This window comes from Pholis gunnellus (genome assembly GCF_910591455.1).
Source record: "Pholis gunnellus genome assembly, chromosome: 19".
Lineage (NCBI taxonomy): Eukaryota > Metazoa > Chordata > Actinopteri > Perciformes > Pholidae > Pholis > Pholis gunnellus.
Window position 1 is genome coordinate 19,119,143 of NC_136546.1, and position 17,214 is coordinate 19,136,356.

The following is a 17,214-nucleotide window of genomic DNA, read 5'->3' on the forward strand; positions in this document are numbered from 1 at the left end:
TCTTCGTCTACCTTCCTTCCCGTTTGTTCACTGTGGAAGTCTAATGTTTGAGAATGCCCCGTGTTGTGCCGTTTACCGTCCCGTGACAATTATACTCCGTGTGACTGTTGTAAATATGTCAAATATTGTGTATTTTCTGTGTATGATTTTGTGTATACATGTGTAAATACATTTATCCCTCTTGTACAATCGGTCCTATTTGTCTATGTGCTCTGGTGATGTTGCATAATTCCACATCTGTGATGTTTGATATTTCATTTTTATGTGTGGCAAGAGTTTTTTTGTAACGTGAAATAAAAGAATGCAGATGATGGAAAGAGGCTGGATTACTTTGGAGATGTAGCAGGTCAACTATGTCACGAAGCAAACTATTTTATGTTTATCCTAAAACGGGCCACTAGACACTTTATTTACTTTTTTATTTATTGGCAAAACAATCCAATAGCTCCGACAGCAGCTGTCGTTGGATTTCGATCGTTCAGCAGCAGATTGACTTCATATGTACAATTCATAAGTTGTATTGTTCTTCAGTACTTTTGGAAGACAGCAGTTGACAAAACATCTAGAATTTAAACATTTGAATAGAAATATTTCAACACAAGTGGTGAAACCTGATGAAGACCATGGTGCTATGATGGAAAGCTCCAGAACAGCTGCGAAGATCGTTTCACCACCTGCTCTTTATTTAATATCTACTCAAACATTTGTTTTATTGCAAAAAGCTTTTATTATATGTGACATTTTAAAAACAGCAACAGAAGAGAAGCTGCTGTACATTCTGATGCTTTTATGAGTATTTTTTTAGATTAACAACTTAACGATAATGTCGTCATTCATGAGCTGTTATCATAACTGACAACGTTACTGTGACGTTTATTAAACGGCATTCTGAAACTGCCCATGAGATTTGTTAATAAAACTAAAAAAAGGCAAAAGAGACGTTTTCAAACCTCTAATTAAACTCGTTTCTGACAACTTCTAAAACCAAACAGCTGCTTCTGGATACAATAACATTTTATATTTCAGTTTGTTTGACACTGAAAAATAAATGAGGTCATGTCACAATACAGCAGCCGCTCTAATTAAATAATAAATCAAAACATTTGAAACACCAGAACAACAACAACAGCAGGAATAATTCACCAACAAGAGAAAAGAACAAAGAAAAATACATAAAGTTGTCGTTTATAAACATTACATTCAGCACAGATACACTAACAAAATGTCAAGTATTTCCTCCCAGTTAAAAGCCTGAGTTGTTAAAAGACAAAAAAGACCAATTACAAAACTACAGCAGCGAAGATGGGCTTAAAGGAATAGTTCACGCAAAAACAATATCCATTGTAAATAGTGCTTCTGACGTTTAGGAGCGGAGAGTCCGAAAACAGAAAGAAAATCTGTGCGGACAGACTTCAACGGAAGTCCAACGAAAGACAATCAAATAAAAAGGTTATAAAACGCCCCAAAGGACAGAAGATTCCTGTCCAGTATTATCCAAGTGTGTGTGTTTAATCCATTCGTAGGCTCATGGAAATCCACACACGCAACAGTTTCTGCTGAACTATTGCACAACAAATTCCTTCATGAGAGGTTAGTCCAGAAAATGTCTTTATTCAGCAAAGGTTGAGTGAGAACAGGATACAACGGACACGAGACACTTGGATGATGCTGCACGGGACCTTTCGGAAAGTTTCCCAGATAGTTTATAAAGTCTCCTAAACATTCAATAGAAACCTCTCTGGGGGCCGTGGAGCCTCTGGAACTATTCCTTTATAAGATACATGTTTTCTTGCTGTTGATGTTTTTTTTAAGCGCAGCACAGTTCACAGTTTAAAACATCAACAGTAAAGTGGGAGGAGAGACAGAAAAGTGGATCTTTCGCGGTAAAATAAATTAGCGAACACAAATGATCGTTGTGCTCCGGATGCTGCCGTCCTCGTCGCTGCTCGCTCTTACTAGTAAGGCCGACAGATATGAAGACACAAATTTAAGAAAGCTGCGGTGGAATGTTTTACCGATAAAAAAAAAAAAAAAAAGTACAACGGAAATGTGTACCGAGATTCTCGCGTTTTGCTACTCAGTCCTTCCGTTGCGTGAACAGAAACACTTTTGTTTGAAGTGACGTAGAGAGGAATTATCAGTCATGTCTGCGTTGCTTTACCCTGAGAGAAGTGGGACAAATAGGACGCATGTTGTTGGAAAAATCACCTTTTCTTTTAAATAAATAAGTCTGTTGCACCACTGACCACACCCCCCCCCCCCGGTGATGTCACGGCGCACTGACACACCCTGAAGTACACTTCCACATCACTGTTGACAACTTTAACCACTAGATGTCAGCAAAACGAAGACGTTGTTGTTGTTAATATCAATTTTAAAAAGCTGCAGGTATTTATTATTTTTCCTGAGAGTTGATTTTCTAAGAGTGATTTTAGTTTGCAGCTCGCACGCCCAATGAGAGAAACTGGAGCAAACGAAAAACCCGACATGGAACCAATGTGCATTAGGTGGAGGACGTTTAGCGAGGCACTTAACTGCCAGCTGCTCAAACTTCCTGGAAGCAAATAAACTTCGTCGCTTTTGATTAAAAAAGTTTGGAGCGGAAAAAAAGGTGCATCTGTGAGACATTTGGTGGTGGAAGTAAAATGGTTTGTGGAGGCGGAAACTCTTAACCCGAGGCTCTCCATCGACCTGGAACACTTTCAAGCAGAATTTTAAGAACATCGCTGGTCTTTTGGACACTTGAGACGGGATTAGGCCCAGTTGAAACACCAGCGGATGTATATACTGTATGTGCCGAGGGAATGTTATTTTAAAAATACTCTTTTGCAGGCTTGTGTGTTTGTGATCCACCTTCTGGTTCCGGCGTGAAGCTGAACTCCTGCTATAGCTCCTCCTGGTCTTTAGGAGAGTACAGTGCATTGAACTGGTCGTGGTTCTCACTGATGATCTTCTTGGCCTGGGAGCTGTTCATAGCCCTCACACAGTTTATTTTGACCAGCCCCGACTGGCCCCCGGACACCAACCAGGTATGGCAGCTCATGTTCGGGTTGAAACGCACCTGAGGAGAGAGGAGGGGAAGAACACATGAAATCATAAATAAACTGAAAAGCTTGTTTCCAGGTGCTAGGAGAGCGAGCAGCATCGGTTAGCTGTAAACTAATCTCCTAATCTACGTGGAACTGCTCACAACAAGGTCTGTGGATCGTCTCCAGTAACCGGGTCGGGATTTCTGGAAACAAACAACTCTGTGGATTGTTTTTTAAATGTATCTTTTTGCCGCTTTGAGCACCACAAGCAGAGGCATTCTAGTCTCATTGTATCAACATTCTAGTCTCATTGTATCAACATTCTAGTCTCATTGTATCATTGTATCAACATTCTAGTCTCATTGTATCATTGTATCAACATTCTAGTCTCGTTGTATCATTGTATCAACATTCTAGTCTCGTTGTATCATTGTATCAACATTCTAGTCTCATTGTATCATTGTATCAACATTCTAGTCTCATTGTATCATTGTATCAACATTCTAGTCTCATTGTATCATTTTATCAACATTCTAGTCTCGTTGTATCATTGTATCAACATTCTAGTCTCATTGTATCATTGTATCAACATTCTAGTCTCATTGTATCGTAGAGAAGGCAGACGATATCTCCAACACACGGCAACAAGAATTCATGGCACAAACAATGCCGAGCTTAAGTCTCAAGGACAAGGACAGGTGTAACACCGTGTCATCAGCGTAACTAATGACGCATTTATTTAGCTAGAATCTCCTTCATCTTGAGGACTACTTTGGTTCTACTTGAGTTAAATCAACTTGTTTTCAGGTAGTTTCGCTCCTCTGTGAGCTCTCAGCGAGTCGATATCACTGCCAGCTTCTTCCTCTTCTTTACTGACACGCACCTATTCATCACCATAACTCCTCCCGCTGTGCCTCCCCCCCCCCCCCCCCCCCCCATCTCTTCCAGAGTCAGTCTCTTCCTCTTTATAATCCATTTATCCCCTTCAGACCAACAGAAAAACAGTTCACAAACCCAGCGGCGTTTTGTTTTTTGGAGATTGTCCCATGAAGTGCCCGTCCATCATCTCGTCCCAGAGGCCATGGAGACACCCTCCACTCTGCCCCTCTTAAAATTAAACACATCAAATCCTCAAATGGCTCCCCCTCCCTCCCCCCTCCCTCCCTCCCCCCTCCCTCCTACCGACGGTGACATTTTTCTCATTTTACACATCATTACATTCCGCCTGTCTTTATTGCTGCCCATCAGAGGAGGAGAGAGAGAGGAGGGAGGAGGCTCTTCTTACATCTCTCACCTCCTTTTTCCTTTCCTCACAGTGTTTCCTTCACTTCCCTCCTTTCTATCGTTGTGTTGCAGCAGAAGTCTAACGACTGTGTGTGTGTGTGTGTGTGTGTGTGTGTAGATACCTTGTGTAGTGCACCTAAGGGCATCTCGTCCATGTTCAGCTTCGTCTTCAGCTCCGTGTCTTTCATGCGTTTCCACACAGGTCGCTTCTCGCTTCGTGCGAAGGTCCGCTGGAAGTCGGAAGGATTATTACATTGTGAGTTTTAAAAAACACAAAATAGCTTTAATAACTAATAATGATTATTGTGAAGCTATTTGGACTTTCCTAGTTCTGAAAAGACGGACCGTCAGCGGTGCCGACTTTGGCGACTTTCTCGCTAGATTTAGCAACATTAGAGAGCTGCTAGCTACGTTCATTATAAAAAGAGTGAGCAATGTAGTATGTTGAAGCGGTTTGAATCTACCCACCATGTCGCTGTCTGTGTGCTGGAGCCAGTTCCTCTTCACGGCCTCTTTGTAAGTCTGGAACTTCAGAGGAGGACATTCATCCTTTCTCCCTCTTCCTCCATCTCTTTTGATCTCGCTCCCTCCTGCGGATCCAGCATCCGGTCCTTCGGTCTCTCCTCCGTCCTGCTCTTCGACGGCATCCCCCTCATCCTCCTCCTCCTCTTCCTCGACTCCTCCCATCTCTTGATTGTCGTCTTTGGTTGCCTCGTGAGGCACCAGAGACGTGAGGTAGACGGGCTGGAGACAACAGCGGGGACACGTTAACAGTTGTGGAAGCTCCTCTGAAAATGCTTTGCTGCACGTTTTTAGCAGCAATGTAAACGTACAACGCACAACAAACAAGAGCGGTAAACTTACAAAGCGTCTCTCTAACGTGCGCTTGATGTATTGAGGGATGATGCCGATCTGAGGTAAGAGCGAGAGGATGACCTCCCCGAGGCTGTCCGCTGTCACCACACTGTTCAACCACTCGGTGTACGATATGGACTGCGAAAGAACAATAAACAGCATTAAGAAATGTGCTATTTTCCCCTCGTGAATACCAGGTTTATTTGGTGTTTCGTTACAGATATGTATTCAGAATTACACGGTAATGTGGCATCATAGAAACAGAGTGGAGAAAACATATTTCCAACGTCAGAAAGTCCTTTTGAAAACCTACCGACTGGCTGAGGTCTTCTGGTACCAGATACATTTATAAACTACGTTATGTTTAAAAGTGTTCGTTCTGACGTCCATGAGCGTCGTGCCCACAATTAAAAGAAGTCACTGAAGAGCAAAGCTGATCTATCGTGCACTCCGTGGCTGATTTGAAGGAAAAGCCCAATGACTGAAAAGATGGACACGATTACGTCACACTCACCCACAGAGTGACGGTCCGAGGAATTGCGAAGATGGCGCGCAACTGATGGTCAAAGTAATGCACTCCCTGTGAACCGTACCTAAAAGAAAAGAAAATCACAAAGTCAGGATATCTCACGTTACAGATGGACGTTTATGGACGTTATGAATACAGAAGCACCGATCGATCGGCCGAATAACACGACATACAAAACATTACAAACAGCAAAGCTGGACACGATACACACGACAGAAACAGAAACAGCTTTTGCACAATAACATACAATTGGATAACTTTAGTATTTTAGGGCGGACTATGTGGGATTGAATTTATACGGGTATTTAATGTAGTTTTTGGAATAGTCAGAATATCTTCATTTTGAAGATGCTCGTCAATCATAGTTCTTAGAAAGAAGTGATGACGGAGAGGACAAAGAGAAGCCGCCTCCTCACGCTGCGTAGGTGTTCTCCTGGGCCAACAGGACTCCGGGTGCGTTCAGGGGCCAGTAGATCTCATTGGTCAGGTAGCGTTTCTGGACCGTGATCGGATGGTAGAGCCTCCTCAGATCCCACGTCTTCACATAGCGGTCTTCTCCTGCGGTCACCAACAAGAACCTGAGAGAGAAGGAGAAAGTTAGTTTATGGTGGGAAGCGGTCCATGATTAAGCATCGGTAGCATCATGTAAACGTGGACTTTTGAGGCAGATATGTTTACGTCAAATAAATCATTTTATATTTATACATACGTCGATAATATATCTCTGTGATGAGCTCATACGTGCACACATCCACCCCCCCCACCTCACATTGATTAAATCTGACAGCGATGTCGACCATCAAACAAATGAAGACGGAGCAATCAATACGGATTTCATTGTGACAAAAAAACAGTGTGAATGTGGAGAGGAAGAGATGACAAACTGTGCAGGTGGAAGAAAAAATAAAAAGTAGAACAGAGAGAGAGAGACTGTTTAATTAAAGAGCAGTGATCCAGATACGTGTCCTCCGAGTCTCCCTCTGGAGGATTAATCTTCTTATTCACGTACGTGGTTCAACTTTAGGTTAATACCTATTCCTATTTTACATGTGCCTTTGCAGAAGATCGACTCAAAAGTGTGAAGCACAAACGATGAGTAATGGACATAATGGATTCGTGCCAGAGATGAACTTCAAAGAGGAAAGTAGCTTCAGATATGCAACTTTAACTGCGTTTGAGTCACGATTGTTTGGGACGTTATGCGTTAGTACTTCTTCTATTGGCTGACCCAAAGTTACCATTAGAGAATGCCTCATGTGCATATTTACACGTAATATTAATGGTGATATATCAAAATACGGGTGAAAGGAGTCTGACCTGGAGGCGGGGCAGAAGGCCAGGGCCCGGACGGCGTTGTCGTGAGCCAGGAGGCATCGGTAGGGCAGCAGGCTGAGGGACTCGGACTCTCGCAACCGCAACAGCGGCGACTTTGTGGACAGATCCCACAGACCTACAACACCTGGAGACAGAGAGAGAGAATGTGACACACAAGACTAAACAAAGACAGAAAACACCGGCTCAGAGTAACTTGAAGACAGATGAAAAAGGAGCGATATTGGTAGAAAAGAATAAAGAGGCAGATGAACCTGAGGGGATTTAGACTCTTCATCCGTTTGTTCTGTCAAACGCTGAACCGATTAATCAAGAAATCAATTCATACCGTCATAAAATCCAACGGCCATTATATTGTGAGGTTTCTCAGGCAGCCAATCCATGGACAGGACTTGTCCGCTCTTCTCACGGCGAGGGGCTTTGAAGGAGCCCAGCTTCAGCGTCAACACCGCTTCTGCCTGCAGAACACAAGATCCGTCAAACGTCACGTAAACCGCAGCGTTGGATATTATATGGTCATATACTATATATATATATATATATAGATGAGGTATTTCATGACCTATTGTGTATGTCTGCAGAATTGAAGCCTACCTGGTAAATCGGCAACTGTTTACTGTCTTTTCCTGCAGAGAGAGAAACATGAAGCACACTTTCTGTTTTATGATTATTGGTAACGAGGATAAAACTAAGCACAGGATGCAGCGAGAACAGCAATGAACTGCTGGATGTTAAGAACCACTTCAGAGGTGCTTCTGCCCCGACGATCAGCGCTGTGTTTAATAGAGGTAGAATCCAATAACTAAAAAAAATAAAAAAGGCGTCCCGACTGTTCCCCATCATTAGCTTCCTCCTCCCAGTGTTCGGATCGATACGGAGCCCTCCTCACTGTTCAGCACCTTCCATCAACTCGCCTCAGCCTTTAGGAAAACACACACACTCACACTTTTATACCATCGTCTGACGGAGTAAATCAAGTCCCGATCTTTAGCCTCTTCCCAGACCAGCGTTCAGACCCGGGTCGACCTCAGACCTTCACAACCCCCGAGCTGGAGGTTACCGGAGACCCACATCTCAAGATGCACCGATCGATCGAGACCGGGCAGTCACTTTCATAATTCACATATTTTTTTGTGGGTCACATTTACACGCGTGTGTGTGTGTGTTTGTGACACAAACCACTTGTGTCACTGAGTGAAGAAGACACAAAACTCCACAATAATCTGTGGAGAAGCAAACCTTAAAAACATGTGGTCTATCTACGATAGTTTAGAACGGTTGAAATGATTTTTTGAGCGGTTCCAAGACGTTGGTAAAAAGTTTGGAGACGTGAAAATAGTAAATTGGAATCGGCCAAAAAATTTGCAATCGGTGCAAAAATCTATATTTGGGAGTAAACAGTATAATACTGGCTTTTAGTGGTACTTGAGTACTTGTAATATCAAATATAAACAGAGATTAGAGTGCATTACCAAAGGGAGTCTTTGTTCAGTCTGGTTTGCATAATTCACAGGAATCGTTCTGTTAACGTGTCAATAAATAATCATAAATACATCTGATGTTACCGTCACATAAAGCGAGTCCGGTGTTCAACCAGGAACCCAACTTTACCAATAAACAGTTTAAACCCTGACCTCAGCATTCGAGGCCGATGACAGACTGGTTCTCGTGGTGAATATAAGTACAACACACGATCAGAAGCACTTCATCTGGGCTTTACTGTGCCCCCCCCCCCCCCCCCCCATGATGATTGACAGAGTCGGGATACAAGAGGTGTCCGCTACTCGACCTGAAATTCATGGCTTCCAACACTAACAACTGGCTCAGCGATGCATCTTCTTTGTCATTTCAATTATAGATCCTTGTCTGACGGAGAACGGTGCTGTAAATTATGTGCGTTCACTCGCAGTCTCGCTTTCTCCCTTTTGTCTTTTTCTCCTCCTCCTCCTCCTCCTCTGCAGCTTTTAACAGCCTCCTCCTCATTCATTCTGGTGACTGGACGGACAAAAGCCATTTATAATTATCTGTCGCAAAACAGCACTGGGCTGCTGGAGGAAAAACCAGAACAAAAACACACCCACACACACACACACACACACACACACCTTTAACCCCGTCTAAGCCAATTTCACCTTTAACCCATTCAGTTGAATTCCCGCTCGTGCTCATGTAAGATAGCTAATCTGCATTCAATTAGTGCTCATCATGTCAGGCTATAATAAGCTATAAACACAATTCTCTGGTCATTATTCACTTGGTTAGATCCTCCTCCTCCTCCTCCTCCTTCCTCTGGGGAACATTAATGTTGGCACCAAAGTTTGTGACGATCCAACTTGTAGAAGTAAAGATATTTAACTAGATCTGTGGGTCGCCAATTTGCTGAATTCTTCCATTGAATTTCTGCCGTTGTCTTTTATTTCTGCAGTACTCCTTTAGGCCACACGAGGGAGCCTGAATGCTGATAATTGAAGCCGATTCATACAATTTAATCTAATATAAAAAGGCTAGCTTACATTCCGTTTGTTTCACTGATGAGAGGAAATGAAAACAGTGAGATCGCCTCTGACTAAAGCCTAAAGTATTTTAAATGTTCTCAATAACACAAAACGAAACACAGAAACCATAATCTATCTAATAAAATGTAAAACATTCAAAAACATTTTGGAGGCTTTTGTTTTGGTTTATCAGACTCGAGACTTCTTGAAATCGCGGCTGTGACTCAGTTTGAAAGCTCGGTATTAGATCAAGTCGTCTGTGTGTGTGTTCAGCCACCTTTCCATCCAATAACGATAACCTACGGGTGGAAGCAGGGGGCTGATGGAGGAGCTCTACTGAAGCTGGAACCAATGACCCACGGCTACAAAATAAAATGGAAACCAGACTCCATGAAGCATTGGGGCAAAGAAAAAAAGAAAAGCATGTAAATGTCAGGTTCTATGTGGCTTTCTATGTCCATATTGCACTGGAAATTATTCTTCAGTGTAAAACCAAGCCAAGTGTAATAGAGTTACCCAATATGCTGTGTATGATTTTAATATTAGCGCCTATGATGGTGTATTTAAATCAAAGTAAACTGTGTGTTTTTGCATATTTATAACCTCTTTTACGTGTCATACAATAAATCAAGGCGAGTGAAGCTGAGTTTCTTAAAACCTGCATTCTCTCTAATGTCCACCAGGGGGCGACTCCTCTGGTTGTATAGAAGTCTATGAGAAAATGACTCTACTTCTCTCTTGATTTATTACCTCAGTAAACATTGTAAACATGAGTTTATGGTCTCAATCTCTAGTTTCAAGTCTTCTTCAATACAGCATGATGTTCATTTAGTAAATGATGGTCCATTTAGAGTCAAACAGACCATAAAGCAGGGGATGATTTAGGGCGGGGCTACACAGTGATTGTCTCTACCAGAGACGTATACAGCGTCTCTACGTCACCACTCAGTCCAAATATGGTCACTTCTGACACTTTCTGTTCAAACAACATGTCGACGGCCATAAACCAAATTGTTTAGGGCTTTTATTGTGAAAGGTAAAAATGGAGGGAACGGATCATTTAATTCAGAGGAGATATGCGGTGGTTTTGGACTGTGAGGAGTATAATTAAATGTATAATAAAAAGTAAATTCAGCAAGACATCCTGGTCATTCTTCACCCAATAGAATGTCGCTGTCGCTCTACAAGCAGCGATATCAGCCGACCCCTCGAGCTGCACCGCGCAACAGAGAAGACACGCCGCATAACACCGAGCTCAATGAGAGGAAGGAAGGGTGTGTCGACCGTGACGCGATGAAATGTGAGAGAAGGTTTGTTTATATACGAGAAACACTACGATCTTAGACTGGTGCAGTGTTTAATCAGATTAGCGCACACACACACACACAGACACACACACACAGACATAACCGTGTTCCTGTGTATGATGGATGTGGCAGATAATATCACCATTAATCTCATTCATCCAGTCTTCTATCAGCAGAGCTCCGTGAACTAGACCCCAGGCTCCAGCTTCTCTACTGTCAGCATATACTCACACACTGCTGGAGGGCATTATGTGTGTGTGTGTGTGTGTGTGTGTGTGTGTGTGTGTGTGTGTGTGTGTGTGTGTGTTTCAAGTGTTTCAGAGGAGCAGTTAACTGTTAAAGCTGCTTTAAACAGTTTGATGTAATAATTCATTAATAATGAATGTGATAATCAGCTGAGATGAGGCTGAGTTTTGTACGACGTGGTTGTGAACACATTTCTTCTTCTACTTCTAAAATTCCACCGGCCTCAAAATCTTTTACTTGTTTAGAAATAAACAACGTGTTGCTCAAATTGTATTTCACATCGGGGTCATTAGTTCCTGCTGGTTTCGACTGCTCGCTGGTTAAATTAGATAAGTGGTCTCTGGATTACTGGACTAGTGGTCAGAATACGGATGAGAGCGCTGGGTGAGACTCTTTAAGACGAGATAGAAGGATGCACAAACACAATAAAGCTCGATTTCTCCTATTTCTAAACCTAGATTTGTCATTCGGCACGGCCTTTTTGTTTCTTCGTTGTGGGTGTGTGAAGAAAGAGAAAGAGTAATGGAGGTGTGCAGCACAAATAAAAAAATCAGCCGCTGGGTGGGGTTCAGCGAGATGTGAACGAATCCGTAGTCCAGCTGTTGCCATGATCTAAAAAGCACCACTCAGACTCTGCTTCACTGCAGGAATCAACTTCCTGACTCCATGCTTCATATAAAAGGCAACACTGCCCTCTACTGACCACTAAGACACACTTCATGTCCTGGGTGTCAAGGGTTGTGCGTCATTTCTACTGTTAAGGAAAACCCCGTTGTCATCGTTATAATATTTGTAATTGAATTACAATAAATCTGCCGTTTAACTTTCCCAGTCTTACCAGTTTCCCTCTTGCTGGAGTGCAGAGCGTCCGGGTGAGGCAGGCTGTAAATGGTGACCACAGCGGTGGAGGTGGCGACCGCCAGAAGACCCAGTCTGGGCAGGAACGGAGCCTTTTTTCAGGTGCAGCGGGGGATTTAAAATGTTTAAATATATTTACATTATTAGTCTTCAGTACTCTCATGTTGGTGGAACAACCTCCTCACCTTTCTGCCACAGCTGGGGAGCTCCCAGCCTCCTGCGGGACACCACTTCAGAGCCCAGATGAAGCCTTCGTCCTGGGCCAAGCCGTAGGCCAGGGCCGGCTGAGAGTCCGGTCTGCTGTCGTACTCCAGCGTGCCCAGGTCCCACAGCTGAACGAGTCCGGCTCCGCCGTGCGTCTTGTTGACGCAGTGCTGGTCGTCCATCCCTCGATGGCAGGCCAGAGCGACGTACTGGGATGCCGGAGCGCCGTCGGGCGTGGGACACCACTCCATAGCCCAGACGGGTCCGCCCGCACACAGCAACATGTCCCAGCGATCCGGGTGAGCGGGCACCGCCGTGAACCTGGTCGGGAGACATAAACAGAGCGGCGTTAAAAAAATTAGGATTTTACTTTGAAAATACTGAATCTGACTTTTAAAATGTCTCGTAACGAACACCAAAACATATTCTACTTTAGTTAAGCTCTCCCCCAAAGGTGTCCTGAGGCGTCTTCAGCCAGTCACACACTACTCTTGTAAAGTAGTAAAAAGCTTGAATTCTAAATGAGTTTTTACGTAATCATGATGAAAAGCTTGGATCCTTCTCACCTGCCGAGTCTCTGCAGAGGCGTCTCCTCCTTACCGAGGCCTTCTCTGGACACTCTGAAAGCAGCCGACTGCAGCTCCTGAGGAAGGTACTTCTCCACGTCACTGAAGAACACATGAGAACACACGAACCTTCAACGATCGCTGTATAGAAAGTAGAGCAGCGTGGGGAGCGCTCACGTGCACTAAAATGCATGCACGGCCGGCCCGTCTACGTCAACAAAGCACACAAAACCTCATTCTAGACACTACTCCACTTTATCTTTACACAGACAATAGTTGTGTGCTGCTACATTAATGCTCTGAATGTTAAATGCAGCTCCTTTAAAATACGGTACGACTTTATTTTGATGACTTTGGGAGTTCTCCGTCTTGTAGAAAACGTTATTGTCTCAATGATTACAAACACAAGTTAAAGGTTAACTACCTACCTTGGTGGAACGAGGTTCCAGACACTGGTGGAGGGGACCCACTCTGGGAACACCCAGCTGCTGTAGTGCTCCTCCCGGCTGGAACACACACAGTGAATGTCAGTGAATTTGTGGGATAATATCGTGGCTGAGTTAGTTCATTACGTTATTATTACGCGTGTGGTTTGAGAAAAAGACGACAGTCGTGAGTGAAGCTACTTACAACTTCTTGGTCGTCTTCGTGGCGTCCCAAACCGTTCTCATGATGTTGGTCGTGAGCCCGTTGGGGGTTTTGGTATTCGGGCCTGTCTGCAGGAAGAGAAGAAGAAGAGTTTATAGTTTCATTTCTTCAGTAACGGTTCTGCAGAGATCCAAAGTTTGTCTTAAAGACTACAGAGTCTCTGTATCCCAATATTTGATCTCAACCAATCAGAACGAAGCAGAAGGTTCGACTAACGTGACACTTGTGGACATGAAACGTGGCGGGACTTCTTCCGTCGGTCCCCGAGTCAGAGTCTGAGTTCTCTGCCTCCCCTTCGTCTTCCATCTCCTCAACATCCTCTTCTTCGCCACCTGGAACGAAGTCCTCGTCTTCTGCAGCGTCGCTGTCGCAACGTTTCCTCTTCTGGCCTTTACGTCCTGAAACGAATGAAAAGAATTATCATATTCTAAGTATTCCTGTCAGAGTATGTAGGGGTTTTACTGCTATTAGTGCAGGGTGACCCACAACGACCACGACAGTACCTTTGCTTCCTTTGAGACTCCTCCGCTCCGAGGCTGAGTGTCCGCGGGTGATTTCACTGTCGCACTCTGGCTGGGAGCCGGACTCATCGCTGGGATGGTTGAGCACTTCTTTTGCCAAAATTTGGAGGTACTTCAACGCCCTGGAGAGACATTTTAAACATAGAATAACTACATTACCCTGAGATGATGTGTATGCATGCAGAACGTCTGAACTTGCAACCCCCCCCCCCCCCCGGTACCTCTACGCTTAACTGACTGTTTGCAGGTCTAATGAATGTAACTCACGCTTTAGCAGCACCTCTCCTGTGGCGCCCGCTCGGCGTGGTCTCCTCCTCGGGTTCTATCGGAGGATCCTCTTGAGCCGCCTCACACGGGGGTTCTGCAACCGGTTCCTTCGCAGGCTGCTTCCTCACATACTTTCTCTTTGGCTTTGGCGTCCCGTTTTCCAGCTGCACGGCGTCTACGACCCCACCCTCCCCATCGGTGGTGTTGGGAGTTTTCTTGGCGGGGGTTTTCTTGGCGGGAGTTCTTTTGGCGGGAGTTTTCTTGGCGGGACTCCTTTTCGCCGGGGTCTTCTTGGCTCTCGTCGCCTTTTTAGGGGTTTCCTCCTCAGGTTCCCCATCGGACTCCTCGGCCGTTCCGTCGGTAGCTTCTTCTGGTTCCACGTCTTCGGTCTCAGCTTTGCCGCTCTTTGCCGGAGTTCTTTTAGAAGCCGCTCCTCTGCCTCCTCCCGACCTCGTTCTTGGTGGTTTTTCTTGGGCACTTTGCACATCAGACGGTTCATCGGTTTCATAATCACAATATTTTGTGTTTTTCCTCCGTTGTCGTCCTCTGGAGCTGGGTGTTAAACCTGCCGGCTTCTCTTGCCCTGCGTGGAGAGAGACGTTATTACTGCACAGGTATAAAAACATGTATCAAAAACACAGTTAAGAGACTATAGCTTCACTAAAAGTGTGCACAACTATCACCAAACGTTACTCTTACAGGAATGTACCAATATATGTATAATATAGAGGTGGAAGTGACCACAAACGGGTAATTCATGCTCCTGAATTAGCAAATTGTGCAAACTAATGAATCATTTTTGCTCTCAAATTAATCATGAAGGCACAAAAAATGAATGCATTAATGAATTAATTTAAAAGGAATTAATTCAGAATTAAACCCCCAACACAGCGGCCGTCCTGCCACAACAACATTTTGCAACATTATCATAAATTACTCGTGTTTTCCCTTCATGACACCTTTATAATAGATTGTAACCTCGTGCATGAGAATGTTAGCTCTGTATCACCTGGTCCAGAGTCAATGGGATCCATCGGCCCGGTGGTTCTGGTGCTGGTTCAGTCAGAAGCCTCCTCCTCATGGAGCACTAACACAACACAAATCAAGACATTTTATGAACCACATCTGAGGGTGTGGTACAAACAAACACCCGGAGATGCATTTATGAAAAGGTGACGTTATACAGTTAGTACACATGCACTAATATTTCATCATACTTCAGTGTTTCCTCCTGTTCTGGACTGACTGGGCTCAACGTCGTAAAGACAGTGACTGCTGACCCTGAGAGGTCGTTATTGTGTGTTTACGCCTCCATAAGTAGTTTAGAAACACTTACTGTGGAAACATCGCGTTATCTGAGACCACTGACCCAAACCTCATCGGGTTTTGTGAGTTTTATGTTTTATTCCGCATTCTTCAGTGTAAATCGGCGATAGACACACAGATATATAACTATACTTGTCACATGTTAACCACCCATCAATTCGGCATATGTTTCAGATATCACACGTGCAAGGACCAAGTTATTCAAGTGGTTTGCAGGCTTGCAGTCTTGCAGCGAGCATGCTATTGAGCTAACACCACACAGCTAATGCTAAACGCTGCTAAAGTGGTCAGTGGAGTGTGAGCGCTTCCTACACCGGCGTTCAGTCGCGTAAACCCTCTTTACATCGGCCGGTAACGTGAAGGACGTTTCGGGTTACACGCTCGCTGGTGGCCATTAAAAGCTTACCCTGCGTGCACCAGAGGCTCAACTCCTCGGTGGCGAAGGCTGAAAACGCGTCGTACCGGAGCCCGAGACGCCTGCGTTTGGCTCCTCGGGATCGAATCCCAACCTCGACAAGAAGATCTCGCGGAAGGTCGACGGAGGCGCGGACACGTACCGGACGTGAGGGTCCCGCCGTTAACGCGCAACTAAAATATAAACACCACACGCGCCGAGTCCACTGATTCCGGTTTGGCTGAAAGTCGCTTTCTGCTCGCGTTTAGACCGCCATGTTACTGTACCGGCATGGTGACCCACACCGCCCCCTAGCGGCAGAGCGCGGAACTACACCGGGTTACTACTGTAGCAGTCGCGAGTTCAAACCACAGAATAACCAAATATCAATATTATGTTTGTATTCTATAAAGGAGGAAGTATTCAGACCATTATTAAAGTAGAAGTACTAATACAACACTGTAAAAATAATAGTCTGATACAGCTGAAAGTCCTGCTTTGAAAATGTAACTCAAAATGAAATGACCGATGTGTTTATTAATTTTTGAGAGCATAGCTGGAATACAAAAATTTAAATAAATTTAAAAAAAATTAAAAGCCACCGCACAAACATCCAGTGCAATAACAGCCACAGTCATAATTAAATAAAATACAAAACAATTACATTTCTCTTTAAAAAAAAAAAATCCAGATGCATTGGGTTTGCGGTCTATTTTCCACACTTGCAAGATTCTGAAACGTTTCTGAAAATGTTATTAAGTTGTATAATCAGAACAATGTATTTAAAGTAAAAGTAATCAAGTGACTGTTACATTATATCGTTAGATTGTTATTACTCGTGCAGTAATGCAATAACTGTTCGTGGTTTTCTTTGGCATCAGTTGATTTTAACATTTAAATATGTTATTTAGTTCTTCAAATTATCTTCAGTGCAGAAAAAAGACAAAGACACACCTTTTCTCAAAGTACTTCAGGTTGCAACACTTATGCACTTAAAATAAAATTCAGAATGCATTCAAAGTGTTTGACTCTGTGGCATTTTATTTTACTTAAGTAAATAATCCAAATGTTTATTTCACTACTGCCAAACACAAACATGTTAAAACACATTATTAAACATGTACAAATATATTTGAATGTGTAAAATAGTTATCACAGCATATGAATATTAATGATCATTCATAAAACAATCATAAAGTCCGTTTTTATCTTCCATACCCTGTAATTTAAATTTTTTTATAGAATTCTACTTAAACACACTTTTATATTCTATTGTATTATTTGTTTTTGTGTCTAAAACACAAGCTCAGATGTTGATCTTGTTACTGAAGACACGGAGCCCCAACATGACCA

The 17,214-nt window shown here is 43.6% G+C and overlaps 1 protein-coding gene across 1 annotated transcript; it reads right to left on the reverse strand.

Annotated features, from left to right (window-relative positions):
- Window positions 1-594: 594 nt before the first annotated feature.
- On the reverse strand, window positions 595-16,028 carry gtf3c2 (general transcription factor IIIC, polypeptide 2, beta). Its single transcript, XM_079179785.1, has 19 exons — window positions 15,874-16,028; window positions 15,151-15,228; window positions 14,142-14,724; window positions 13,857-13,996; window positions 13,570-13,751; window positions 13,336-13,421; window positions 13,134-13,211; window positions 12,706-12,807; window positions 12,121-12,460; window positions 11,916-12,027; window positions 7,624-7,655; window positions 7,358-7,487; window positions 7,015-7,156; window positions 6,114-6,275; window positions 5,683-5,761; window positions 5,178-5,306; window positions 4,782-5,057; window positions 4,436-4,543; window positions 595-3,061 (listed from the first exon to the last, which is right to left on the reverse strand). Exons 2-19 carry the CDS (start codon window positions 15,173-15,175, stop codon window positions 2,885-2,887), a joined length of 2,883 nt encoding a protein of 960 aa, XP_079035911.1. The 5' UTR covers window positions 15,176-15,228; window positions 15,874-16,028; the 3' UTR covers window positions 595-2,884.
- Between the last annotated feature and the right edge of the window lie 1,186 nt (window positions 16,029-17,214).